Source organism: Apostichopus japonicus, chromosome 23 (assembly GCF_037975245.1).
Source record: "Apostichopus japonicus isolate 1M-3 chromosome 23, ASM3797524v1, whole genome shotgun sequence".
NCBI classification, from domain to species: Eukaryota; Metazoa; Echinodermata; class Holothuroidea; order Aspidochirotida; family Stichopodidae; genus Apostichopus; species Apostichopus japonicus.
In genome coordinates, this window is record NC_092583.1 from 2,662,972 (window position 1) to 2,690,179 (window position 27,208).

Genomic DNA, 27,208 nt, shown 5'->3' on the forward strand with positions numbered 1-27,208 from the left:
TCTCATTTATTTGTGAACAAAAAATGTTAAAAGTACAAATGTGTAAGAAATTCTGTGACCTGGGGGATTATTATAATTGACCGGCTAAGCTATTATCAGCTTTCATTTGAATAATTTTCAGTATATCTTCGGTTGTGCTTGTTGCGTTGTCATTTAATTCAGCTCCTAAATAACTGTTGTAACAAGTAGAGGTGAAATGAACATTTTTAAGACCAGAGTCACTTTCCGTTATAAAAAGAAAGGCCATTGGTTTCGCAGGCTGTTAGAGGCAACCAGAAGCCACTAGAATATAACCAGGGATTGTTTGCCAATGCATTTATTACTGTAATTTATGATTTACATGTACTCCCCATTGACGTACAGAAGTATAGTGCAATTTAGTTTGCGCATATGAATTATGTTTGCTGTCTATATGTTACTATGCCCCTCCCCCCCCCCCCCACAAAAAAAAGGGTCCCATAGGGGTTATTAAGCTAAGCTAAAATCATGAAAAATAATTTCTAGCATTTACTCAAAGGTGTTTATGGGAACTGCTTGCTGCTTTATTGGAGGAGGGGGGTAGGGGCAGTCAGTCCCTGGTTCCAATATTTCTGAATGGAATGGAATTAATTTTTATTTATTTAAGAAAAAATAATGATGTTGATGTTGATGGGATCAGATGCAAAAATATATAAAAGTGACAGTCCAGATTGATGTTAAGATGGCAGTATGGTGGGCCCCTTAATTTCCCTCCCCACGTAATGGCTAATAAGAAACGTTTCCATGTATGTCTATATATGTCTATATATATATATATATATTTAGCCCCAGGGGTGATGGTTATCTCAGAAGTGGAAGTAAGAGATATCCTTGACATCTGTCAATTCTTACAGCTGGGAGGAGAAAGGTGAGAAGGAGTCTGACGACCAGAAAAAATTCGGGGGGGGAGGGGGAGATAACCAATCGAGGTGTTAACGTCCTCGTTTCTGTTGTCATGGCAGGTTCTGTCTTGTGTAATCAACAAATCTACTGTATCCTGCGTTAATTGAGGTCCCTGATGCCAGGAAGCTGTATAACTGACTAAATGTTGTCTTCTCCTAATTAGATATTGATGGACATTCACTGAGGCTATATATGTCCATGGGTCTCCAAGATGTTGAACTACAGTGAATTTTGGCAAATATTCTTTTTAACAGTGAATTCATCTTTTTGTCCATGCATATGCCGCGGTGGTTAAAATTTTCATTCAATTTTTTCCTGTTTGTCAACTTTTTCACAAAACTTGGATGGTAATCAAATTTAAAGTATATTGAAAATACTTATCAAATTTTATATTCTGCCTGGTAGTGTTGACTTTCCCTCTTCCCCCTCCTCCCCCTCCTCCTCCCCTCCCCCTCCCCCTCCTCAATATTCCTTACTCATTTTTCCTTATTTTTCCTCCTATTTTCATCCCCCCACCATTCCAGCACCATTCATGACGGTTAATCTTATTGATTAAAGACTACACTTCAAACAGCTATGGGCAACTAACTATAGGCACTACTTTAAGAATCATCCTCAAGTGATTTAAACTTGGTAGAATTTAAGAATATGCTAAGAAATACCTTGAAGCATGGAAATCTACAATGACAGTTTGCCAAACTGTTTAGAGTTGCCAAATACCACAGTACATATGTATGGCTGAAATCTCCGGGGTTACGGTTTTTGCATAATCTGTTAACCTGCAATTTAATCTGCAATTTCCCAAACTCCATCACAAGTAAACTCTCCAGTGACATGCCTGTTTATGAACGTCAGTCTCACTTCCGTGACACCCTATCTCAGGTGCGAATCCAAGAAGGTGTGAAGACATTGTACACCCCCCCCCCCAGCACCTCTCTTTTTAAGCACCTCACAAAGCAATCATTTAATATTTCTTTGTAAAAATTTAAACTGTGGGCATTTATTTCCTAATTTTCTCAATAATACCTAGATCTGGAATAATATGAAAGACAATTGATAATAATGTTGTGAGCAGGGTCGGATCTAACAAGTACTGTACCGTGGAAAACCAACAATATTTTTTGCAAATTCGCAGTCGATTCAAAATCCAAAAGCTAGCTGCAATAATTCATTGTAATTCAATCAAATAAAAAAAAAATTAGCTTTGACTTTTGTCTTTAGTAAAAGTATCGACATATCAAGGCACCCCTGTACTTTTAGCAGGAAGATGACCACTGGCTCTATAATTTAGGTCTGTAATAATAAATATAGAATTTATGGGTAGGAAGATAGTTCTGATAGAAGGGTTATAACCTTTGACTATAAATTGAGGTAGAGCTACCCTGGGATCCTGACCTGGATGTGGTTACCATGACATTTTCATTTCCTGCTAGTTAATTATCAGCATGTTCTCTCATATTGCCTATTCTTTTGTGATTGCTTTCTGCGAACTTTTTTGAGACAAAGGCTGTGGGGGGGGCGGGGGGATATATATATATATATATATATATTTATTGCCCTAGGACACAGGTTTGAAGCTTCAGTTTTGAGTCTGATTTATCACAAAAATCTGTTTGTAGCATGCAGAATAGTGAGGTTGAAGGAGCAGTAATTGTACCTGGGGACAATGCTGTTTACGCTGTACCCAGTAGTCCACTGAAATCACACAAAGGAATGATGTAATAGGCAAAACATAGTGAAATATCCTTAGGGAGAGGAGTTGGAAGGCAAGAAAGATATTTGTTTGCCCCCCCCCAAATAAAAAGAGTTGTCAAAATGTTTTTTTCTTAAGAAAGGTTCTGCAGGCCCTCAAAAACCATTGTAAACCCGAGAAAAAAAAGTCTAGCTATGCCCCTGCTAAAAAGTTAAAAGGTTTGCCAATGACCTTTAACGTCCAACCAACCTCCTCATTCTACCATCCAAAGTGTCTTGTTGTGGTAGTCATGCTGTCAGTAAATTTATCCTAACTTCTACTGAAATTGAAGTTTGGAATGTTATGATTTGATGTTATACATCTGTAATTTGGAATGATCAATGTTGCTGTTAAAATGTCCAATTTCACCCAAGGATGGTTTCATCATCATCATCTCAAGGACATAGCAACAGCAGCTTGGAAAGGTTGAGCATTGCATTGCAAGCATACTGTGCACTAGCTGTAATAAATCTCTGTTATGTTTCATCTGTGTAGGCTGACCAGTGGTGTATGAATAGTACTGTGCCTGCCACTGTAAGAGTATTAGTCTATGGTATTATGACTGAAAATTTAGTTTTTTTAGCAAAGGTTTTTTTTAGCAAATTTAGTTTTTTTAGCAAAATAGCTCACTGGACGAGACCATTGTATGTAAAGATCGTCACCATATAACTTATAAGTTTGATCGTTATGTGAAATTAAGATAAGGTATTATCTGTACAGAGATTGGGGAGTTTGGGGGAAGAGTGGGATGGACGGGGTGGGAAAGTGGGGTCGGGACAGAACCTTTTAAAATATGATTATTCTATGGAATGCACCTTTAAGGCTTATTCTGTTCTGGCTTCTCTGGTGCACCTGTTTTTACCTCCATGGGTGCACTAGAGAATGAGGGATGTCACAATAGAGTAAGATAGGGGTGGATAGTTGGGTGGTTGCTTTTATTATATAAGGGAGCTAGCTGCTTGGTTATGTTATATATGGCAGGCCAAATATGAAGGGTTGCATAACACATTGGCAGTACTTACTTGAGTACTTATAAGCTTGCATGGATAAACCCTGCCATCCTAAAAACATCTCATCTCCATGTGACCTTTAACAACAAGCAAATTTTCTGTGGTTGTCTGTACATCGGGAAATTGGAAGAAGAAAGTCTGTACATCGGGAAATTGGAAGAAGAAAAAAAAAGTAGAAGTTATAAATCAGCCTGTAGGTGTAACTGTATCAGTAGGTAGTAAGTCAAACCATATCATCTACAGTGAGTGAGGGAACAAAATAAATGAACCGGTGTGTGTATGTGGTTAGGTTGTATTGAGGCTGTGTCTACTATCTTGATTGTCAGTATTAATTAGTGTATCGTTTGTAAGAATGCAGGCAAGACTCCAACGTTCGGCAGGAGATCTTAAAATTTAATTTTGGATCTTGAGTAGACTGCAAGGTTTTGGTTAGGGTGTGGTATTTGTCATTTACTGATGGTTGGAAGTGGTAGAGAACCTGTCAGTCGTAATTAGAAAAGTAGGCCTATGAATCAGACTGTGTGTTGGAAAATACAAAAGTGACTGATTTTGATTTTCACATCCTATCAGCTAAATGTAACTGGTCATGTGGAATCTGTTAATGTTTAAAAATATAGTCTGCTCAAAAGTATTTATTTTATGAAGCATTTAACCCCACCCCCCCCCTGCCACTTCTCTTTCTCTCTCCCACCCCCTCCTACATCTGCTCTCTTCACTGTATCCGAACTTCTTCCTTTTGAAAGATGCTCCAGAAAGTATTGATTGATTGATTAAATATTCAATTGATTAATAGATTCAACTAGTTTTTAGTAGCTATCTGCAACCAAATAGGATGTTATTGATGTTCTTTCATGTGTATTCGGTCTCAAAACAAACGCAACCCTTAGAAGCCAAAATTTTTGTTGTGCTGACTAAGTACTTCTTTGAATGCACTTTGGCATAGATGATCTACCTGCCTAGCCCCACATGTCAAAGTACACCGCCATGGTATACAAGTTAAATAACTTTTTTTAATTCTCACATCCCAATTCCTGTTACACTTCATTGTGAACCAATAGTTAACTACCTAGATAGCTTAGTTGGGGCATAAATTTAATCACCAAGCAGCCGCAGGTTATAGACCCAGGTCCCAATGATAAAGCATCACCAGGTACCGCAGCATTTACCTCGAGGGCCTGTCATTAACATAAGAGCAGGTTTCAAGTCACTATCCGCACAATGAAAGTAGTTTTATCTTTAACTTGCTTTATCAGTTAGGTCATTCATACTGTATCTATAGTTATATACAATACATAATATATATTTTTTTTAGTTTATTCATCTATGTGAGGTAAGGTTGACAACTTCTGAATACAGGGTATCTGTTCCTGTTTTACATGATCTTTCACTTGGTGATAAAGTTTCCCCTCTTCAGTTTATGATCGCAGCGATAATTACAGAATATTTTGGGGTAAATTGTCAAAACAAGTTCCAAGAGTGATCGGTTTTGATGATTCAGCCTGATATATCAGAGTACAGTACAGTGACCTTAGGAAAGAAGTGTAGTTAATGTACCACTGTGCACCCCCCACCATGTAACAATCAATTGAATAAAGTTTTGATATCGTCATTGCACGATATATATATATATATATATATATATATATATATATATATATATATATATATATATATATATATATATATATATATATATATATATATATATATATATATATATATATATATATATAATATATATATATATATATATATATATATATATATATATATATATATATATATAAATATATATATATATATATATATAAATATATATATATATATATAAATATATAAATATATATATATATATATATATATATATATATATATATATATTGTACATATATGTATTGTACATATTAATATATTCAATATTAATATGCTTGATATTCCCATGTTAGGTCCCTTTTCTGTTTACCCATTCCATATACTGGGTGTGCACAATGAGTCAATGTCCATTGCTGGTATAGTTTGAGGAAGTGATATTTGTATTTTTGAAGCTATACTCCAAAGCCCACTGATCGATGGTTTCTTTCTTTAGGTTTTTTTTTGTTTTTGTTAACTAGAAATACAAAACCCTGTTGTTTAATATTGCAAGGGTAATCATACCAGCAGGTTAATTTAACAACAATCGGGTTCGGATATCGAGTTGAGGTACTTAGGATTGTTTTCAAAACTCAACTAAGACTGGTATGGATATCATGTGAAGTACTTATAATATATACTTTGTTATCGGATTCCTACTTGCCTGTATCCTTCAAAATCCAGGGAGTTAAAAAAAAACAGACAGACTTTCAAAATATTAAAGTTAATATTAATTTGTTACAAGGTATATGTATATATGCCAGTTTTTATCCTAAAACCTTGTAGGCATTAGGGTCAATTTCACAATCTTTAATAACGACAAAACTGGACCATTTTCTGCAGAGGTCTATAGATATACACTACACTATATATATATATACCCCTACTGAAATATTAACTTAAGGGGAATACCCCCACTTCAACTTTCCAATTTCTAAGACCTTCAGTGGTCCGCCTAAATGTCAACTATACAGCAATGTTTCAAACTTTTATCAATTCCCATGGACAAAGAAATACAGCCATTTTTTTCTTTTCTTTTTTTTTTCTTGCCACGTGAGAGGATCTCCTGCAAGTGATATAACGGAAGTATATATTACCGGCTTATTCCATTATCGGGATCTCCACGAAATGCGGAAAAATTAATATTCCGTCTTTCTTGCATTCATAGTCCCTTACATAGGTACATTCATTGTGTCCTACCTTCGCAGTCACCACTTTGCTTCAAAAGCTTGGGACTGCAAGAGCCGAGGCTATGTACCTTACCCTCTTACCTGTCACCTACACAAGTGGGTAATATTTAGCACCCTTCCCACCTCCCCCTCTCCCCCCCCCCCCACTTGCCAGCTGATCCCATTTCTGTATGACTGCCCATTGCAATTTCCTTTTGAATCTGCGATGACGAAGATAATACAGTTCTCTATCTTTTTGTGTGATAGGATTAAACACCTATCCATAGTAACCATGTTGCATTGATGTCATTTTAATTTGCGGTATATACCTCGGTAATACTGTGTAAGGTACGATACGTCAGGCTCCCTGTTCATGCTACATGACGTGCTGCTGGGGCTGTACATAATAACTTGATAAAGCTTTAGAACAAGAGTTTGCTTAGTGGAGTTTACTTTGTAAAGAGGTATAATTAGATAGAAACTGACAGCATTGGCATGTTGTTACAGATTTACAAGGTAATAAAGGTTGAATGATCTACAGTAATCCAAGGACTCCCTGATCCAACAGAGCTGTTGAGTGTTTACACGGACAGGCAGTTCGCTAACTAATTGTTATCAGTTTATAGCCCTATGGAATTTAGGACTTTACATTTGAGAAGATCAAAGTTACATGGTAACATTTGTCTGGAATCGGCATGACCATAAGCCAATTTGATATTTGGTCAGGGTGGGGGGCCTTGCAGCCCCCCGCCTCCTACCCCTAGGGCATACTATCATAGCTACCATAGCATTCTAGCATATTATTAGTACTAAGTGTGGTTACTGTTGGTCTATTCATCCTCAAAATTGCCAGGTTTTTTTCCATTCTGTTAGACTTATTTGTAACCAAAACAAAATTGAAAATATTAAATAAAACATATAATCCAGGCTTTTGCACTTTTGACAACACTTTCTTTTTAATTTTTTTTTCTTCTATTTTGTAGTCTGCAACCCAAGTACTATATTCTTAATTAAAAATGGCAACCTTTTATAATGGATGATTATCACAGGACATAGTTTAAACAACATTGAAGGCTTGTCTTCACAAATAGGTCATAGAGAATGCACATACCTGCATATGTATGGATAATGGTACACATGATCTGAATGTAACATAGTTATTGTCATTTAAAGGGATACCATTGCAAATTTTGAAGTAGTCTACAGTGGACTTTATAATGAGTGTTTATAAAGACGACTTAGGCTTGAATATGATGACTGTCCAACTGTTTTGGAAAGCAGTGACTATCTCCTCCGCCTCCCCGTCCCCCACCCCCAGTACCGCCTGAACTGTATCTTTTAAATCCCATTCCCTCTCTGTCCAATAATCTATGACCAATGTTAAAATTATTATAGCCTCCTGTGGACATAACTGAAAAGGATCAGTCACGTCTCTAGCTGTTTTGGGGTTTTTTTTTGTGTGTGTGTAAACTTTACCCTTTATCCCACCCTCTTCTCTTCAATTATTACCCAATACCTTTAAAACAAATGTAAATAATTATCTCTCAAACTATTGCAATGTTAAGGATGCCAGTGCTTATTACTATTACATATTGTAATATGTATTCATATTGTAGTATATATACATTTTGTAATTATATGTATTAATCAAACTCTTTAATCATATTTTTCTAGTCAAGCAGACTTCATAGCATAGACAGAAGTGTTTGCTTTTATTTGTTTTATTTGTTTATTTTTTTTTATGCGAGTTTATTAGCAGAATGTAGGTGTGTCATATGAAAAGATGGACTTAATATAAATACTAACTGTACAGTGAACACACAGCACAGCAGCTGTGTTTTGAGAGAGTGCAATGAATCATTACGGACACGATTCAGTGAACAATTCAATTTTGGTGCTTTTTGTCATCAATAGCCATTTATACTGTAATAGTGAATAATATTTATACAAGCCAGTTGATTCTTTTGTGAGTGATATTTGGTAGTCTGTTCTATAGAGCTGTCGCATGCAGGGCAGGACAAGCTAGGTCATGTGTTTTATTGTTTTGAATTTGTAATACAGTGACATGGCTTCTAAAATGTTTCCTGCTACTGTAGTTGGTTCCTTGAAGGCCCATATGTTTTTGGCATACTGTGTGTGGATATATAACATTAGTATCAGCTGCTATAGATCTTTGCTATAGACCATTGGTGGATTTGTGTTTTATGTGTAATACAGTGCTAGCATCCGCCAATGCTGGTCCACTTAAAGGCATTGAAGACTCGCCCCAAACAGCGTGCCGCCATCTTTAAAAGTTAACTATCCATTGCTTGCAAGTGAAGTTTTTCTCTTGTCGCTACAAAATGCAGAGAGTAATGAAACGTGATACCTTGTTATCTATAGCTGGAACTGAGATGTCCATCGCTGTATCGTTTATACACTGTGCTGTGGGTATTGACCGCCGCTGTATGTGCTGACTGTACACTAGTGTCTATTTACCCACGGTAGCAAGCTGTGTGTGTATTTTCTGGGATTGTTGGTGGTGTCTAACACTTCTGTTACACCTCATTCGAAAGTAGGTCAGATTAGATTAGACGTTTCTTTTTGCGCTAGTCTTCACACCCTTTAAAGTCCCCTGCATGTGCACAGTAAATCTACCCTCTCCCCTGTTCTGGAATGGGTATGAGGAAGTACTGGGTCTGTGGCGCATTTTTCCTCTCGGTCACAAAATGTGCTAGTTTCGCTCGGGAAGTCAAATGTCTCGCTCTTTTTGCAGATTTAAAACTCTAGTGCCACCGGTTTGATCACTGGGCTGGTAACAATTTATGCCCCATTCCCCCCCCCCCCCCACTTGATATGGATGAAAACATTAAGACTGTTGATGCTGTGCGTTGCTAAAAGTTTCCGAACATACATACTGTTTCCTTGGGGTTCGTTATAACCCTGCGAAACCTTCCTCAGACATGTAGGGTTGTCAAGTAGACGGTTAATTTCTGTCTCGAGTACGAAATGGGTGACAGTAAAAAGCTTGTTCAAAGTGTGTGCATGCATGGGTGCCCATAATTTGACTTTATAGCATATTGAGAGCAGAGGGGGGTGGGGGGGGGGGGAGGTAGGTTACTGTGTACTTTAAACCCTGACAGTACAGTAGAAGTATTAGTGCCTTTATAAAGTGTCCTGTCATAAAATTTGGCAGTTTAGTTTAGTCAATTTCCTTTTGCAAAGTTATAACAAGCTCATATCTATCTCTGCACGGTATTTGTTGACTTAATTAGATGCAAGTTTATTCGGGGTCATATTTCACTTCTTTGTGGGATGTTCAAAGGCTATTTGTCCACTTGTATGATATGGAATGCAGTGTAAAGTAAACTCAAGTTTCATTTCAGATAGCCATCTGAAGTAGCTTGTATTTCTACGTCAGGTACCGTCTCAAAAAAAATCAGCTCTGCACCTTTCAGTGAATTTGTGTTTGGAGTGTTTTATAAAGTGTGGTCTATACTGTAGCTCCCCAAAATATCATGTCCTACACAGCCTGACTACAGGGTGTTGCAGTCCCCTCAGCTTCCTCCTTTTTGACATCGTGCCTAATCTATTGTGCAGATTATTTGCTGTTCCACTTTATTATGTCCAGCTTATCCCCCTTTCCCTCCCATAATCCATTTCCCTCCTACCCCCCCACCCCCACCCTTTTATCCTCTTCTACATCTTGTGAAATATGATGCTAACATTCTCTCTCCCCATTTCATATGTATGTACCCGTGGAGGCAAATATTTATTAGCTATTCTTACCAGGGAGTTGTTTCCATGTAACAAGTCCCTACTCTTACTGTAGTTGCATACAATACACATATGTATGTCACCTTCTACTTAAACTTAAAACACAGACAATTACTGCTCTAATTATGGTATGGCTGCTCAATAATCCTTTGTCTGAGTACATGGCTGACTTGAAACCCAATTTTTTTTAGGGGGGGGGAGCGGTTCGAGATTGCGGCACGAGCTACTAATTTTTAATGGATCACTGCTAATGTAAAGTTTTTTGCGGCCTTTTATTTCATTATATAGCTACGAGTGAAGGTGAATTAAGTCTTTTCCTGCAATTTTCTTCAACATCATGGAAACAGATGATTTTCAATACAAGATTGTGTGAATGCACTGCAGGAATTGAACCTATACATTCCATTTTTAAATTTTATATGTCACCACCCTAAAAATGTGTGTCATTATCTCTTCTTTTTTGGTTACCTGGGAAACCTTTCTTTCGAATAGGCGTTGACGAGTAATTTCTGAATGTAAAAAACGCCGCTCTGTTCTTTTAACTCTGTGGAGTCGTCCATTGTCACATTATTGATTTATCACAAGGTCTCATACAGAGAGCAAAGATGATAGAAAATTACACAGTGAAGTATATACAAGTGGGAAACATTGTAACAAAGACAATACATTGCAGTGAAGGCAACGACAAAATTGAATGTTCAGAATTAAATTGAACTTTATTTGATCTTTCTGAGGGTGAAATCAAATACTGTAGTTTCAGTCTACATAAAAAGTTGACTTGGTAAACTATGATATTTTACTTCTAGTCTGAAATGTCAAACAATTAACCCTACGTTTAATACTCGATTCACTCAAGCCCAGCTCCGATGTCTAATTTTTCTTTTAGTTTGAATTTGTTTGCTTTTCAAATAGGAGACATTTTACAGTCTGTTGTAGGAGGGATGTGTGAAATGTATATATGTGTATTTAATGCACTCCCCGGTTACCTGTCTTCAATCAACACATGCACTCTAACTATCTTAAAACAATTAGTAACAGTTTAGCACTGTGTCCTCTCCCCCTCCCTCCCCCCCTCCACAAGACCCACTCTCCGGTGGATGTACACTTCTTCTTTGTTCATGGTATGTGATAGTGGGATATGATTGTGGGATATGATAGTGGATAAGATTTTGGGATGTGATAGTGGGGTGTCATAGTGGGATATGACAGTGGGGTATGATAGTGGGATATGGTAGTGGGGTATGATTGTGAGATATGATTGTAGCATATGATTGTGGGATATGATAGTGGATGCCACTGTGGGATATGATAGTGGGATATAATAGTGGGGTATGGTAGTGGGGTATGATAGTGGGATATGATAGAGGGATATGATTGGGATACCAGAAACTTGTTTTTTTTTATTCAGAGGCTGGTTAGCTGCGGTGGCCAGTGTTTAAATTACAGACCAGCGTGCTCTCAATGTTTTGATCTTGGACTTTGGGCAATTAATTTCTCCGTCACAGTGAGCCAAGTAAAGCCTGCATTGTACAGCGTTAAAGTGCAAAGAAATCATTTTAACTTGTTGCCATGGCAGCTTATAATGAGAGCTTGCCAACAGACTAACATACATTAATACCACATCATGTGTGAATACATTGCTAACTTGTTTAACTTGATCAGCCCCCTGATCCCAGTCACACAGGTAAACTTCCAAAAGTTATTTCAAAAATTAAAAAATTCCAAAAATTAAACATAATTCATTTATTTTAATTTTTATTTAATATTTTTGTTTTTGTTTAGGTACAAGACTCAACCGGCAGTGACAGAGACCGCCCCAAGCTTAGCAGACAAACGGAAGAAACTCCTGCATCCATCCCGATCATTGGACCTAGACAGGAGGAAGACCCAGCCAGTCACTCCAGATGAAATGGCGGAAGTCAAACACATCGGGCAATCCTCTGTATATAAAACGTCTTCCATCGCAGATAGGTGAGATCCTGACACGATACCTGTCTTCTCACTACCACTGCACTTTTACACATCAGAGTCGTTCCTTGACTTTGATTAATAGCTGCAGTGCTTTTTCAAATGTAGATATGCAAAATCATAAATTGTAAAAAAGTAATTGCGAAATTGAGATATTAAAAAGAAAAACTTAAGAAGAAAGGGCTAGGTTGTGATCTCTGGTGACACAGTAAAGCAGGGTTCAGAAGACTTCCTAAATGTCACCCTCATTGTCACCCTCATTGAAGAAATGGTTATGTAGGGGTCATCATCACCAGATTACGAAAGGATTCAATCGGTGGAAAGAGGGACTTGTTTCTCTCCAACCACTAGTTTACTTCCTGATCTAGCTGATTTTCAACAACAAAAAGTTTTCAAAAACCTGTTAGAAACTGAGTGCAGTTTACTGTTTACTCTCTTACCTGTCTCTATTCTACTTATGGTAATTTTCTATCGACTCCAACCTACCATACTGGTAACATTTGAGCACCTATGCCCCTCCCCATTTATATATTCATTTATTCATATATTCATTTAAATTCATTTAAATTCATTTATTCATTAAAATTCCTTTAAATTCATTTAAATTCATTTATTCGTTTATTCTTTTATTCGTTTATTCATTTATTCATTTATTTCATAATGCAGACTGTCCTCTCTGAAGCAGAGCGGAGAAAATGATTGGCGGAAGCGGGTGGACAAAGACGATGATCTTCCACCATCTCCGAAGAGATCAGATGTAAGTACCCACCTCTTCAGAACATTATACCAAAGGATGTCTTCAAACTCTGGCATTAAGTTTGTCTGTAGTTATCATTTATTAATTTTGAGATGTTCGGTACATAAAAGTCAGCGTTAGACAGCAGACTGGGAAATTATAATGAAATAAGAAAGAACTATCATTTTCACAGATAAGTTACTTGACTTTTATTCACCACTTTTCCTCAGATGTTTTGAACAAAATTAAAAAAGATGAGACACAAGTTGGGGTTGGGGGGGTGTGGGGGATTGGGAGAGGGAGATGAGGACCCCTGCTACGACTGGTTCTCCATTCGAGTTTGATGCACCTCAATTTCTCATGTCCTCATAGTTCACCGACTTCTATTCACATGAACAAATTTGTACAAATGTTCTGTTTTCCACTAATGTGCTAGCTTTCTCATGTTAATGTGTTTCAGGGCTAAAATTAACTTGTCTGTTCTTTTGATTGTGTTTTGTAATGTCTGTCAGTTTGACCCCTACTGGACCAGGACAGACATGCCAGGGGCTTGAACCTTTGTACACTCTATGTTTAGGAGCAATCCTTGCAATCTTGTAACATTAATGTTTCCATCCATCCAACTATCTTAGTAACCCATTTTTTTTTTTTTTATCAACAGCCCGAATCCGATTCAGACAAGACCACCTCAGCGTCGTCAATTTCTCAACGGATGAAGCTTCTGAAATCTCAGGGAGAAACTTGGAAGAAGAGGGTAGACGACAAAGATGTCACCCAGTTTACGATAGAGGGCAAATTGAAGGGCGCAGGGAAGGAAGCAGACAACCCTGTATCACCTAGTCCATTAAGGAGGGTAGGAAGTGGACGAAGTGGTCGAAAACCACCCAACAAGGAATTCAGAGGTATCGTTCATGTGCCCTCAGGTTTATTACTGTAACTGATGATGGGCATCTTCAGCACATATTCTAATATGCTAAATAGAGATAGGCTTAGTAAGCCTACCATGATACAGTTTAGCCCAATATAGCTTCTTCAGCCCATATTCTAATATACAAAGTATAGATAGGCTTAGTAAGCCTACCATGGTACAATATAGCCCACAATATACCATCTTCAGCCCATATTCTAATATACAGAATAGAGATAGGCTTAGTAAGCCTACCATGGTACAGTATAGCCCAATATAGCATCGACAGCACATATTCTAGCAAAATAGAGATAGGCTTAGTAAGCCTACTATGGTACAGTATAGCCCAATATACCATCTTCAGCACATATTCTAATATGCAAAATAGAGATGTCTTAGTAAGCCTACCATGGTACAGTATAGCATCTTCAGTCCATATTCTAATATGCAAATTAGAGATAGGCTGAGTAAGCCTGCCATAAACAGACAGTAAGGTCTACAGTGGTATTACTACTGTCACTATCAGAAAGGGCTGAAGTTTCACCTGATTCACATAATATGATACTATATATCGTAATATAATGTAAATCATCCACAATATTATTGTTGCATATGGTATTACCCCTTTCACATAGTATCATACACTTTGGTTTGGGGCGAGTCTTCAATGCCTTTAACACCTCAAGTTTCAATATAAGTGATGACAAATGATTCCAACAGTCGAAATGTTGGTTATTATGTTGGTTACCATGGAAATGCATGGAAAAGCTGCTTGACTAGCAATTAATAATTGCTTTTAATTTAATTAATAATTACTTTTATTTTATTTTTGTACAGTGAGTTTAATAGAGGACAGTGAAAGTGACTCCAATAGTAACAAAGCACCAGGTGAGTTATTAAGTAGTCTACGAAATCCCACAAAAATATTGACCTTATCAACAAGAATCCATTTATAAAAGTGCATTATGCCTTTTAAGTTGGTTTTCATGGTAGACCTGTAGAGAACAGACACCATTCCTGGAAACAGAATGTGTTATGTTTAGTCCCACGAAAAATTGCACCAGGAACAATAAAATGTCGAAAGTCCAACAAACTGGAACGTGACATCTGTGTTTGCATGGTGTCATCATGTTTGCATGGTGTCATCATGGTTGCATGGTCTCATCGTGTTTGCATGGTGTAATGAGTTAATAAGTTAGTTGATTACCAGTAAATTTACTTTCGTTTGCTCTCTATTAATGACCTCTTTCTGCTCAGTGTTACACCAGGGGAGCCAAGACACAGACATTGCTGTTTTTTTTTATTCTCATTTTGCCGTATAGCAATGTAAATCTTGTTATATTTAGACTCCACGATAGGCACTGCAGCAAGACTGAATCAAAATCAGACAATATGTAAAAGATAATTCGTTTTTACATATTTTCTGCTATTGTAAGCTTTTCTCTGCCTTCATGTGCAAGTAGGTCTTGGACCATATCGATTGTTCGTTATATGAATTATTAAGAGCAAATGAAGGGAGAAAAAAATCAGACGATAGAGATTATCTCTGCAGCCCGTTGTGTGAAACTGCAGAGCATGTCCCAATGCAGCCTGGCTGGAAGAAATGCTGCAGCCCTCTCATCTTTCAACATTTGACACAGTGCCTGATTAGGTTTAGGTACTATTGTTAAGATCTTCACCCAATGTGTACACTATGTCGGTAGCTAACTGGTATTCCGTTTAGCTATGTCCTCCCTCACTTCTTCTTTCCATTGTTACCACAGAGTGCAGGAGCACCAGTTCTGCTATAGGTTAAATCATTTTTTTGCCCTGTGCTCGTTTGTTTTGATCTCTATCATCTCTCTCTCTCTCTTCATCTCTCTGCCAGTCGTGTCAGTGTCTGACAGTACCACCGTCTCCACGACAACCGAATCGGAGGATTCCGAGCCCGACTTCCAGATAATCCGGAGGAGCGTACCGATCCCTCAACCAGACAACGAAACATTCACCAATTTTTTTCAGAGCAGTTCGACTGCCGTCCTTACAGAAGGTGGTCAACTAAGTGCAATATCAGAACAGAAGCAAGACACTACCTTTGAACTTTCAGTCTCAGACTTTGACGCGTTGACAGAAGAAGCCTCGCAAAGGTAACCCCATCCGTGATAGGAATTACAATTAGCTGGTTATATTCATGATTCCAAATGCGACTGCAAACTTCTATATATTTATTTGCATTTTTTTTTATATAGCGCTTTATACCAGCGAAAGGTCTCAAAGCGCTTTACAGACATTATATTACCCCTGGTCAATGATAACATGTCCCAGAGATAATCCCTCCAGTCGGCAGCAGTTATATACTGCACCCAATGACAAGTTACCTCACAGGTACCCATTTATAACACCTGGGTGAAGAGAGGCAAGTGAGATAAAGCATCTTGCCGATGGACACAACATAATAATGAACTAGGCAGGAATCGAACCGGCAATCCTCGGATCTTGAGTCCGACGCCCTAGCCAATTGGCCACCACACTCTCAAGCAAACTTCTAGCAACCCAACCCATCTCTACGATGCTGAAGAGTACACAAAACCATATACTGTGTAAGACACAGTGTATGCAAACACTTCATCCTTGCTATGCTATCTCAAAGCCAAAGCTTGGAAACTACCTGTGATTGGTCGGTAGGAAATACTGAAAGGTTTAGTCCATATCATCTCGCAAGCAGGCAATTTCACAATTTTTTGGGTCTATTTAGTGTGTTCCTCTAATATGTAAATGTACATTAGATAATATATAGTTATAAAGTTATATAGTTATAATATAATAATATACAGTTAAAAAGTTATAGTTGTAATATATAGAATAGTAGTAACATATAGTTAATATATAATTATAATAATAGTCTTATATATATATATATATATATATATATATATATAAAATAAGAATATATAGTTATAAAGTTATATAGTTGATTCATCGGCTTGTACTTAAGACAAGTACAATCTAGAACAATTGTCCGGGCAAGTTTGCTCCCAATTTTTTTCCTCAAATTACAGAGTTTCTGAAGCCTGAAGAGAATAACCAACTTAATACACAGTAATCTTTTGTCTTGTATCATTTACATCTGCAAGAATTATCAAGATTGTTTGTTCTTCTCTCTTGCATGACAGCAATCGGCTAGCAGGGTTGAATCGTAACGACCACCGACGATCACTGAGACCTCAGAGAAGAGCCCGACCGTCCAATAATCCTCTCAGAGCTCTCAAGACCAGAAGCAACATCCTCTCGGAGTACACCGAAGAGAAGATGGTGCTAAACGAGGTAGAGGTTAAACCCCGCAAGAAGAAAGACAGTGAGTTTATGACTTATCAATGAGACTTATGACTATGAATGAAGATGGTTTAATTTGCTTTACAAAGATTATAACTTCCTGCCTCACATACTATTTCGAACAGGTTTGTAACTATTGAGAAAATTCCAATATGTCCACCCACCCCCCCTTCCCCCTGGTACACTGTATAGACCATTCCATCAGTCTATGATGTTATATATGATATCAGTATAAAATTCCAAGTTGAATGTTAAACACGTTTTAAAACTAAATTATTTTTCATATAGTCAGTCACAGATTATAATCAAGAATACAAATATGATAATAATAACAACAACAATGGCAAGAGATTTGTTGCTGTTGTGTTTGCTGTTTAATAGATTAATGTCTTGTCTGTTCTGAGAACTCCCGTCAAGCATAGGATAAGCACATTATGATAATTAAATTTTAATAAATTATTAAATTTCAGTAAATTCCATTTTTTTATCCAAATATTTAATTTTTAAATTTCAATAAATTTCATTTTTTTTTAATCAAAATTTTTAAATTTCATTGTTTTTTTCAAAATGTTTAATTTTTTTGGCACACAGTCGGCAACAAGTCGTTAGCGGCACTGACCTCCAAAGCTGCCTTGGTCGAAGAGAGAGGAAAACTACAGAGCGTTAAAGAAATTAGACAGATGGACGGAAAGATGTCACAACTATTACCCTATAAAGATCTGATGTTAATACAAGTTAAAGGTAACGTGTTGTTGGGATATAAATGAGGGCTTGGTGGGGGAAGTGGGAAGGCTGGCGGGTTGAATTGAGTTACGGTGAGTTCCGTTAAGTGAATGCCATAGGTATAGAAGCACCATAGTCCAATTGTAATCTTTATCAGCATGACTATTTGTTTTTTACTTTTTTGTTGAATATTGAATTACAATGCCGACATGTCTTGTTTGATCCCATTCTTGATCCATGATCCCCTGGGGATTAATGCCCCAATCTGATTGATAACAGGTTTACTTTCAGCATTTGACCACATTTGTTCAAATATAGACAAAAGTTTGTTAAAGCCCCCCCATTTTAACCATCCTATTTTGCAGACCTTGTTTTCATTTAAAGTACTCTGATGTGTTTCAACTGTCATCTTAATCACAAATACGTTCTGATCCGTAGGTCGTAGAATGGTGCAAGTGAGACTTGTGGAGCCCAAGGTGTCTTCCCTGAACAGCGGTGATTGCTTCATCTGTGTGACAGCTACCAGTGTCTTTCTATGGATTGGACAATATGCTAATGTCATTGAGAAATCAAAGGTTCGTCCGTTCAAAGTCAAAATTGAGAAGGAAAAAAAAGCTTTATGTATAGAGAAATATCATTTATTGATTCCTTGAAGTTCAAGTAGAATTCTGTATTACTTAATACCTTTTGTGGTTGACTCCCAATCAAAATGAAATTGTGAACAACTGGAGTCCACACTTAAAATGATGACATTTACCATAGAGTTGTAATCCATAAACCCTTGCGGGTTTTTCCCACATTTTTGGTCTCTTAAGTGTCGTAAAAATAACTGCTGCTGATAATTATTATTATTATTATCATTATCATTATTATTATTATTATTATTATGATCATGATTATTATTATCATTATCATTATTATTATTTCTTGAGCTATATTAGAGTGTTATTATAATCTTTTTGATGACTACTGCTCTATTGATCTTTTCAAGTTGTAGGATATAATAAAGTTTTTTTGTTTTCATCTGGCAGGCCGCTGAGGTAGCACAACATATACAAAGTAAGAAAGACTTAGGTTGTAAAGCATCGTCAGTGGTAACCATCGAAGAGGCACAACTTAAAAGCAACGGTTACCAACGGCACTGGAAGAAGATGGTGGAAGCGCTCGGAGGAACTGACCAAGATGTCTATGGAGGTAAGTCTATCAGTAAGGAGTAAGTCTATCAGTAAGGAGTAAGGTTTGAATTCATAAGGTCCCCGGTCAATCATAAGGTCCCCGGTTCGAGTCACTCCCAGATTAATGTATGTCGTCCAGTTACAGAGTTGTTGACAATTAACAATTCATAATCATAAGGTCCCCGGTTCGAGTCACTCCCAGATTAATGTTTGTCGTCCAGTTACAGAGTTGTTGACAATTGACAATTCATAATCATGGACGTTGAATGTGAATCTAAGAGACTCATTTATGTCAGCTTGCGGCTTTGAGTAAGCCAACGATGGCTTCTTCGCGAGTTCCTGCTTGCAGGAGGATCTAATATACAATTCAAAAGCAATCAATTCTTTATATTCTTGAGAAATCCACCCATAAGTTGCATTCAACTATTCAAAAGTGAAATTTGATTTTTCTGAAGTGTCATTCTCATCATATGATTGCCTGAATTTTTTTTGATTGATTTTTTTTTTTTATGTTATTATTATTTTTTTAGGCTTCCCAATTTATACTACCGACTCAACAATGTCATCCCCCCCCATTTTATTGAAATTTATTTAGTTGTCTTTCACTTTCTGTGTGCTAAGATATATTGTTCCAGATACATTTAAAACCAGAGAGAGCAACACCACAAAAACAAAAAACAGTGTTAGCACAGCTACTTATCTACTGCAGAAAGCCTGTCTATGATCTGAAGGTCAGAAGGCCTGACATTTCAATCATAGCAGGATCTGTCTTCAGATGGAGACAAACATTTAAAAAAAACATCCAGATTCTTTGCAATCCGTCTTTGCTACATATTTCTACCTCATTTTGGCCTTGTTTTCTCCCTTTTTTTTCCATTTTTTGGTTATTTATTTCACCATCTGCAATATATTTTCATCAAACGTAAACTTTCATAACCTGAATGGTCGGATGGAAACCTTGAAGCTTGAATACCCTGGCGTCATGGTTACCATAAGGTAACCAGTATCATGTTAAAAATATGATATCATGATGATATAGTCACAAATTAAATGTTTTTGACAGGGTGCCTTGTTTTTGTATTTTTTTCTAATCTCTGGATTCATAATACAGATGTTCGCCTCAAACCGTTAAAAAACCGACCATCACTTTTCTCAAAGACATACCACTCTTCGGTGAAGTCACGCACAGTCTTAAATTTCCATAAATGTTTCCAGGCATTTGAAATGAAATCCCCTTCTTTGCAAGGTTTTTCTTTCCATCTCTAGGTTCACATGAATGACATAAATAAAATGAGGGAAAAATATTGGAAATGTTATTTATGAAGGAGCATTTTATTTTTGGACATGATTTTGATATATAAAAATTTGTTGAAGGTTTTCATGTTGAACTTCCCTTGAAAATATAGGGTATTAGCTAAATTAAATATTCAAATTTCATATCTAATAATGATATAATGATTACAATAATTAACTAGTCAAATTTCATATTAAATAATGAAATAACGATTACAATAAATAAGTAGACAAATTTCATACGAAATAACGATTAAAATAATGAAGCATTTCTTTAAATTTAGCTTTTGCATGTAGTTGATATTAATATATAAAAAGTATGAATTTTTTTCAGGAATGAATGGATTCAGTTATTACTTGCTAATTAAACCTTCATTCAGTGATAAATTCCACAAGGCTGTCTTTTATCAATTCCATCTTCTTCTTCTTTTTAGTGATAGTTTGTTGGTAGGTTTGTTTAAAGTGCGAGGCAAAATGCGAAATTTGTTGCCTTAAAAATGCAGGAGATGAAGGTTCTGAAGCGGCCGTTATTTCTTCCAGTTATTTCTTCCTTGTATATATTTACATTAATTAAATAGAATTAATAATGAATATTCATAGTTATTAATATGCACGGCCCTGTAATGAAAGGTAAAACCATTTGCAACTTTTACTTTATCAATTGCTTTATCTCTTTCAAGAAACGGTTCCGTACCGCGTCGTCACAGGTAATATTTTTTCTCGCAGACGTTCAGGCTGTTGCCGATGCTGCTCAGACTAATTGAGTGTGCCTGCTTTACTCCTCTCTATTCTTCATCTCTCACGTCTAACCTATCCTCTCTTCTCTGTCTTTGTCTACCCCCCAACCAACCCCCAAGCCCCTCTGTGACAGTAAGGGGTCCAATCTGGTCCTGCTACCAAACTCTACCTGGTCCTTGAATGATCTATGAACACCCAGGCTGTTCTTTACTTACTCCCACAGTTCTTAGGGAGGAAATAACAAATGACGTGACGAAATTAAAATTACTAACACATAGAAAAATGAAAGTTTTATGCACTAAGGTACATCAGGACTAATGTATTGATGTAATATTAATGTAGATCTAATAGCCTTCTCTGTTTTTTAGTGGAAGACTTTCTTCAGTATTAACCCTCCTTTACCTTGATTGCTGTTAAAATTCACTTAAGCTTTTTCCCCCGGAGGTTACAATCAAAGGCACCGAAGAAGTCCAACGATTGGTATTAATGATGTCTTGAACGAAACGACAAATTTTAATTATTACAAGAAACAAAATCATAGTTATATCATTACTATTCATTTCTTGCATTTGTTTGAAACCAAAGTTGAATTTGATAGTCTAGACAATGGATAGGCTTCAATACATTTAGATATAAGCTTTGATATAGTTAAACCTAAAATATTAATAGCAAAATGTTCGCTGCTCAGACACTCAAACTTCCATAAACTTTGAATTGTTTTTAAAGTGTTTCGACTTCATTGCTTAGTTTTTGTCCCCAGTTCAGTGGCATGTGCTGGATAAAAAGATTCATTCTTCTGGCCAGCTTGGATGAAGGCTTTTAATACATGCACGTAGGGGTCACTAAAGATCATCATTATGGATTTATTTTTTTATTTATTTATCGTAAAGGTGAATGTTAAAATCAAATTTTAGGCAGATAATATTAAGGAATGTTGAACATGCTTTTGGAGTGCATGTAAACAAGAGGGATGGTTTATCAAATAAATTACAGCATGAGGAAAATGTATGTTGGTGATAGGTCATGTGGTCAAAACGCAGACATCTTGCATGCGAACACCGAGAATGAACAGATAATGATGATGATGATGGCTTTACCCTCGGAATGAGGCCCTGTTTTGTATTTGCGTCTAAGGCTGTTTCCGATGGCAACGGCATGATATAGCCTTGATTATCTAATGGGGGTATTCATTGGTAGATTTGAAGCAAATTTTAGATTGCATCGATATATATATCAAGTGCGACCATTAAACGGATGAGCCAGCCAGGGAGCGAATCATTTCGTTTGTAGATGGGGAAAGAAATGCTCAACGGTTGAGGATGCATGCAATCTCCCATTATTCTCATGCTACAGTTTATAATGAATTAGTCTTAATATTTGAATTTGAAGTTCTGTTATGAAAGGTAGTTCAAGTTTTTAGCACGTTTTCCTACCTAGATATGAAAGTAATAAAAGAAAAACGAAACAGAATAAATATTGAAAATTTTTTAAGATAACTGAAGATAAAACATCGTATAATTTGTTTCTCACATTTTGATAGATGAACTGGTTCAGAATGAAGTTAACTATATTTTTACTTGAAAAAGACAATGGTCAACTTCATATTTATTTTCAATTTAATTAAGGAATGACAGAGTGTTTAGTCAGAGAAGATAGGTAGTATAAACTGCTGGTTAAGTACATTTGAATTTGTGACACATGCACTAACACCTGCCATAATGATGACATTGTTGTCAGAACAATAACATAATGAGGGGCACTGAGTCCAGACTTCTCCTGTTCTTAACTTCAATGGGCCAGAAACCCAACCGCCATCTGTGTCTTATATGACAGAGATCTTTGTGATTAACCAAACCACCCCCCCACTCCTCCCAAAACAGTATAACATGATTGGGATATCCTAGTGTAAATTGTCCTATCTAGATGCTGTCATTTTGTAAATCTATGATGTCATAGATCCTCTAGGATCCACTAGGATCTGACACCTTTGACCTATGACCTGAACCTTGTATCCAACAAACGGTAAATTCTCGACTCGTAATTTTGTCCAGCGAATGTGATGAACTCTTAGACCTATTCTTCTTGCTTGTTTGTATTGTTGAAATTATTCGGTTTTTAACATCAATGTCTTAACTTTTAATTCTTTCTCCAGAGGTTGGTGCCAATGACGAGGACCAAATTCATGAGATTTATATCATTGATACCAACATGGTGTATAGGCTGCAGGGTTCCTCCCTGGAGCCGTACGATGACTACTGGGCTACCATCCTCAAATATGAGATGCTGAAAACAGAAGAGGTGAGAGTCCTCTATTATCTCGAGGCAACCTTTTTTGAGTGTTTTGAACAATTTTTACACCCAAAGGTGCCATTATTCAACGGAGCGGTATTCACAATAAGATGGCGACTCATCAAACTAAGATACTCTATTGTAGATTTTTTTTTCATCAGAAGGATCTTAATTCTCGAGTGATTCATGTTTCCAAATCAATATCAAATATTTTGTCGCCAGACACTTTTTGGCATGTAATGATGAAAATGCATATCTTTATATCAAGAATTCCCAAATATTTTGTTTAAGCATTTTCTTCATATTTGTACCAAAAAGAGAAACCATAGGAAAAAAATCTTCATTGCTACAAAGAGGTTTCAATATCCACTAATAATTTTCAGTAGTCCACTCAAAATGCTACTTTAGATATTTTTGTTGCTTGGAGGCCCTGACCCCCAAAATGACTGTGCTTTAATAGGCCCTGCTTGATGATAATGGAGATAGGTCTGCTAGGGGTACTGTAAATAAACAAATGGCCAAGGAGGAGGGGTGGAAGGGGGTGGGGGGAGGAGGGGTAGCATTATTCTTCAGAGAATGAAACTGTCTGTAGAAGCTAAGGTATGACTAGCTCTGTTAAGATGATGCAGTAATAGCATTGTACTTTGGAGGATATGATGGGATAGGATAGGATATGATGGGATAGGATATAATACTAACATACCTTGCAAAGAGAATTAATACAGTTACTCTTTAATAGTAGTCCAAGCAATAAGATCTGTCCATTACTAGTGATCAGCTAGAGATAATATCTCTTGTTCATATGTCTTCTTTTTTTTTTTTTGTGTACGGTTCATTTTTGTTGCCTCTCCAGATCCTGGTCTTTGACTTTGGGAGTGAACTCTACATCTGGCAGGGAAAGAAGTCCCATCCAAAGCAGCGGAAGAAGGCCATCCAACTAGCTCACCTGCTTTTTCAGAGAGGCTATGATTATTCCAAGTATGACCTTAATCCTCTCAATCCCCAGGAGAAGGATGATCCGGACAAGAAGGCTGACCAGAGACCCGACTGGGTTCTCTTTGCCAAGGTATAGAATCCAGATAGTAGCCAATCAGTGACTTGGAATAGATAGCTGGATAGCCATTTGTAGTAGCCAGATAGTAGCCAAAGAGTGACTTGGGATAGCTGGTAGCCGGATAGCCATGTGTAGTAGCCAGATAGTAGCCAATCAGTGACTTGGAATAGATAGCTGGATAGCCATTTGTAGTAGCCAGATAGTAGCCAAAGAGTGACTTGGGATAGCTGGTAGCCGGATAGCCATGTGTAGTAGCCAGATAGTAGCCAAAGAGTGACTTGGGATAGCTGGTAGCCGGATAGCCATGTGTAGTAGCCAGATAGTAGCCAAAGAGTGACTTGGGATAGCTGGTAGCCGGATAGCCATTTGTAGTAGCCAGATAGTAGCCAAAGAGTGACTTGGGATAGCTGGTAGCCGGGTAGCCATTTGTAGTAGCCAGATAGTAGCCAAAGAGTGACTTGGGATAGCTGGTAGCCGGATAGCCATGTGTAGTAGCCAGATAGTAGCCAAAGAGTGACTTGGGATAGCTGGTAGCCGGATAGCCATGTGTAGTAGCCAGATAGTAGCCAAAGAGTGACTTGGGATAGCTGGTAGCCGGATAGCCATTTGTAGTAGCCAGATAGTAGCCAAAGAGTGACTTGGGATAGCTGGTAGCTGGGTAGCCATTTGTAGTAGCCAGATAGTAGCCAAAGAGTGACTTGGGATAGCTGGTAGCTGGGTAGCCATGTGTAGTAGCCAGATAGTAGCCAAAGAGTGACTTGGGATAGCTGGTAGCTGGGTAGCCATTTGTAGTAGCCAGATAGTAGCCAAAGAGTGACTTGGGATAGCTGGTAGCCGGGTAGCCATTTGTAGTAGCCAGATAGTAGCCAAAGAGTGACTTGGGATAGCTGGTAGCCGGATAGCCATTTGTAGTAGCCAGATAGTAGCCAATCAGTGACTTGGAAAGATAGCTGGGTAGCCATTTGTAGTAGCCAGATAGTAGCCAATCAGTGACTTGGAAAGATAGCTGGGTAGCCATTTGTAGTAGCCAGATAGTAGCCAAAGAGTGACTTGGAATAGATAGCTGGGTAGCCATTTGTAGTAGCCAGATAGTAGCCAAAGAGTGACTTGGAATAGATAGCTGGGTAGCCATTTGTAGTAGCCAGATAGTAGCCAAAGAGTGACTTGGGATAGCTGGTAGCCGGATAGCCATGTGTAGTAGCCAGATAGTAGCCAAAGAGTGACTTGGGATAGCTGGTAGCCGGATAGCCATGTGTAGTAGCCAGATAGTAGCCAAAGAGTGACTTGGGATAGCTGGTAGCCGGATAGCCATGTGTAGTAGCCAGATAGTAGCCAAAGAGTGACTTGGGATAGCTGGTAGCCGGATAGCCATGTGTAGTAGCCAGATAGTAGCCAAAGAGTGACTTGGGATAGCTGGTAGCCGGATAGCCATGTGTAGTAGCCAGATAGTAGCCAAACAGTGGCTTGGGATAGCCGGATAGTATCCTCATTGTGTGGTAGCCAGGTGGTAGCCAAACAGTGACTTAGGATAGCTGGATAGTGAAACAGAAGTATCCTCTTTGTGTGGTAGCCAGATAGTAGCCAAATAGTTTTAGTAAGATCACATGTACCTTGTATAAGGAGTAATTTATGTAGTATCGCATTGCAAAATGCTATGCAGAATGGTCAAGTTGCTCTACAAGTGCTAAGATGTGCAGAAGTTTAAGTACACAGGAAAAATAAAGTATTTTTGTAACAGGAAAAACTTCAGAACCTTCAAACTTACTACACAAACTTGGAACAACCAAATTGTTTCCTTGAGTATGCCTTAAATAGTATCAATAAATAGTATCAATAAATAGTATCAATAAATAGTATCAATAATTGGTATCAAATACATCAGCAAGTAAGTATCTTACTTATATTAGCCAAAAAGTAGCAAGCAAGAATGTTATATATGGTAGCCTCATAGCAACAAGGTAGCAAGCACCTTGTATGTAGAACATATTCAGTGCCTTATACATCGTGTCCGGAGTGTAACGAGAAAGTGACTTCAATTCCTAATAAAATATTAATATTTATGTTATGTGTGTAACACTTTACAATCATTAACAAACAAGGACCTTTTTCCGTATTGGTTTTGTCTTCATCCAGACCAGTGAACATATGGAGACCATATTATTCCAGAGTAAATTCAGTGATTGGCCAAATGAATCTCAAATCATCAAAGTTAAACGAAATGATAAAGAACAGAAGGTATAGTATACTCTCCCTTTGGATTGATTGATTTAATGATTGAATTTTATTGACTGATTTTTTATTTATTTATTTTTGTATTTGTTCATTCATCCATTTATTCATTTATTTATTTTATAATTGTTATAATGTTATGACGTAAATCAAATCATTTTCTTAATTTGAAGCAAAACTTGTATTAAATTACGTTGTTTGTTTGTTCATTTGCAACCATTGTTACCAATAAATGGAAGAAAAAAGGAAAAAGAAAAAAAGGCTGTTGCCGTCAAATGAATGCTGCATCCACTATATAAAGAACATTTAAAAAAATACAAGGCAAATAAAAAAAAATTATTTATTTATTTATTGATTGATGATTGATTGATTGATTTTTATTTATTTGTTTATTTATTTAAATGATCAATGTAGGTTTTTTTCCCCATTTTATTAGTAACTTGTCTTTATTCTCATTACAGGAGGCCTTGCCAGAGATCGTTCCCTTCGATGCTAAACTGATGATACAGCCAACCAAAGAAAGAGTAAATGTCATTTTGGAAGGTACTAATGTAGGAAGGGGTACAG

The 27,208-nt window shown here is 37.1% G+C and overlaps 1 protein-coding gene across 5 annotated transcripts in view; it reads left to right on the forward strand.

Moving 5' to 3' along the window:
* The window catches only part of LOC139964946 (uncharacterized), a 182,035-nt gene that overhangs the window by 141,967 nt on the left and 12,860 nt on the right, over positions 1 to 27,208 (forward strand). For 4 of the 5 annotated variants that reach the window (XM_071967049.1, XM_071967045.1, XM_071967047.1 and 1 more), the window contains 14 exons: positions 12,000 to 12,188; positions 12,852 to 12,942; positions 13,583 to 13,823; positions 14,666 to 14,716; positions 15,696 to 15,954; positions 16,981 to 17,162; positions 17,732 to 17,881; positions 18,302 to 18,438; positions 18,895 to 19,057; positions 21,012 to 21,038; positions 23,222 to 23,367; positions 24,212 to 24,424; positions 26,546 to 26,647; positions 27,103 to 27,208. In XM_071967049.1, coding sequence (XP_071823150.1) covers positions 12,000 to 12,188; positions 12,852 to 12,942; positions 13,583 to 13,823; positions 14,666 to 14,716; positions 15,696 to 15,954; positions 16,981 to 17,162; positions 17,732 to 17,881; positions 18,302 to 18,438; positions 18,895 to 19,057; positions 21,012 to 21,038; positions 23,222 to 23,367; positions 24,212 to 24,424; positions 26,546 to 26,647; positions 27,103 to 27,208 — 2,057 coding nt within the window. The remainder of the gene's footprint in view (positions 1 to 11,999; positions 12,189 to 12,851; positions 12,943 to 13,582; positions 13,824 to 14,665; positions 14,717 to 15,695; positions 15,955 to 16,980; positions 17,163 to 17,731; positions 17,882 to 18,301; positions 18,439 to 18,894; positions 19,058 to 21,011; positions 21,039 to 23,221; positions 23,368 to 24,211; positions 24,425 to 26,545; positions 26,648 to 27,102) is intronic. The other variant, XM_071967046.1, reaches the window with a different exon arrangement.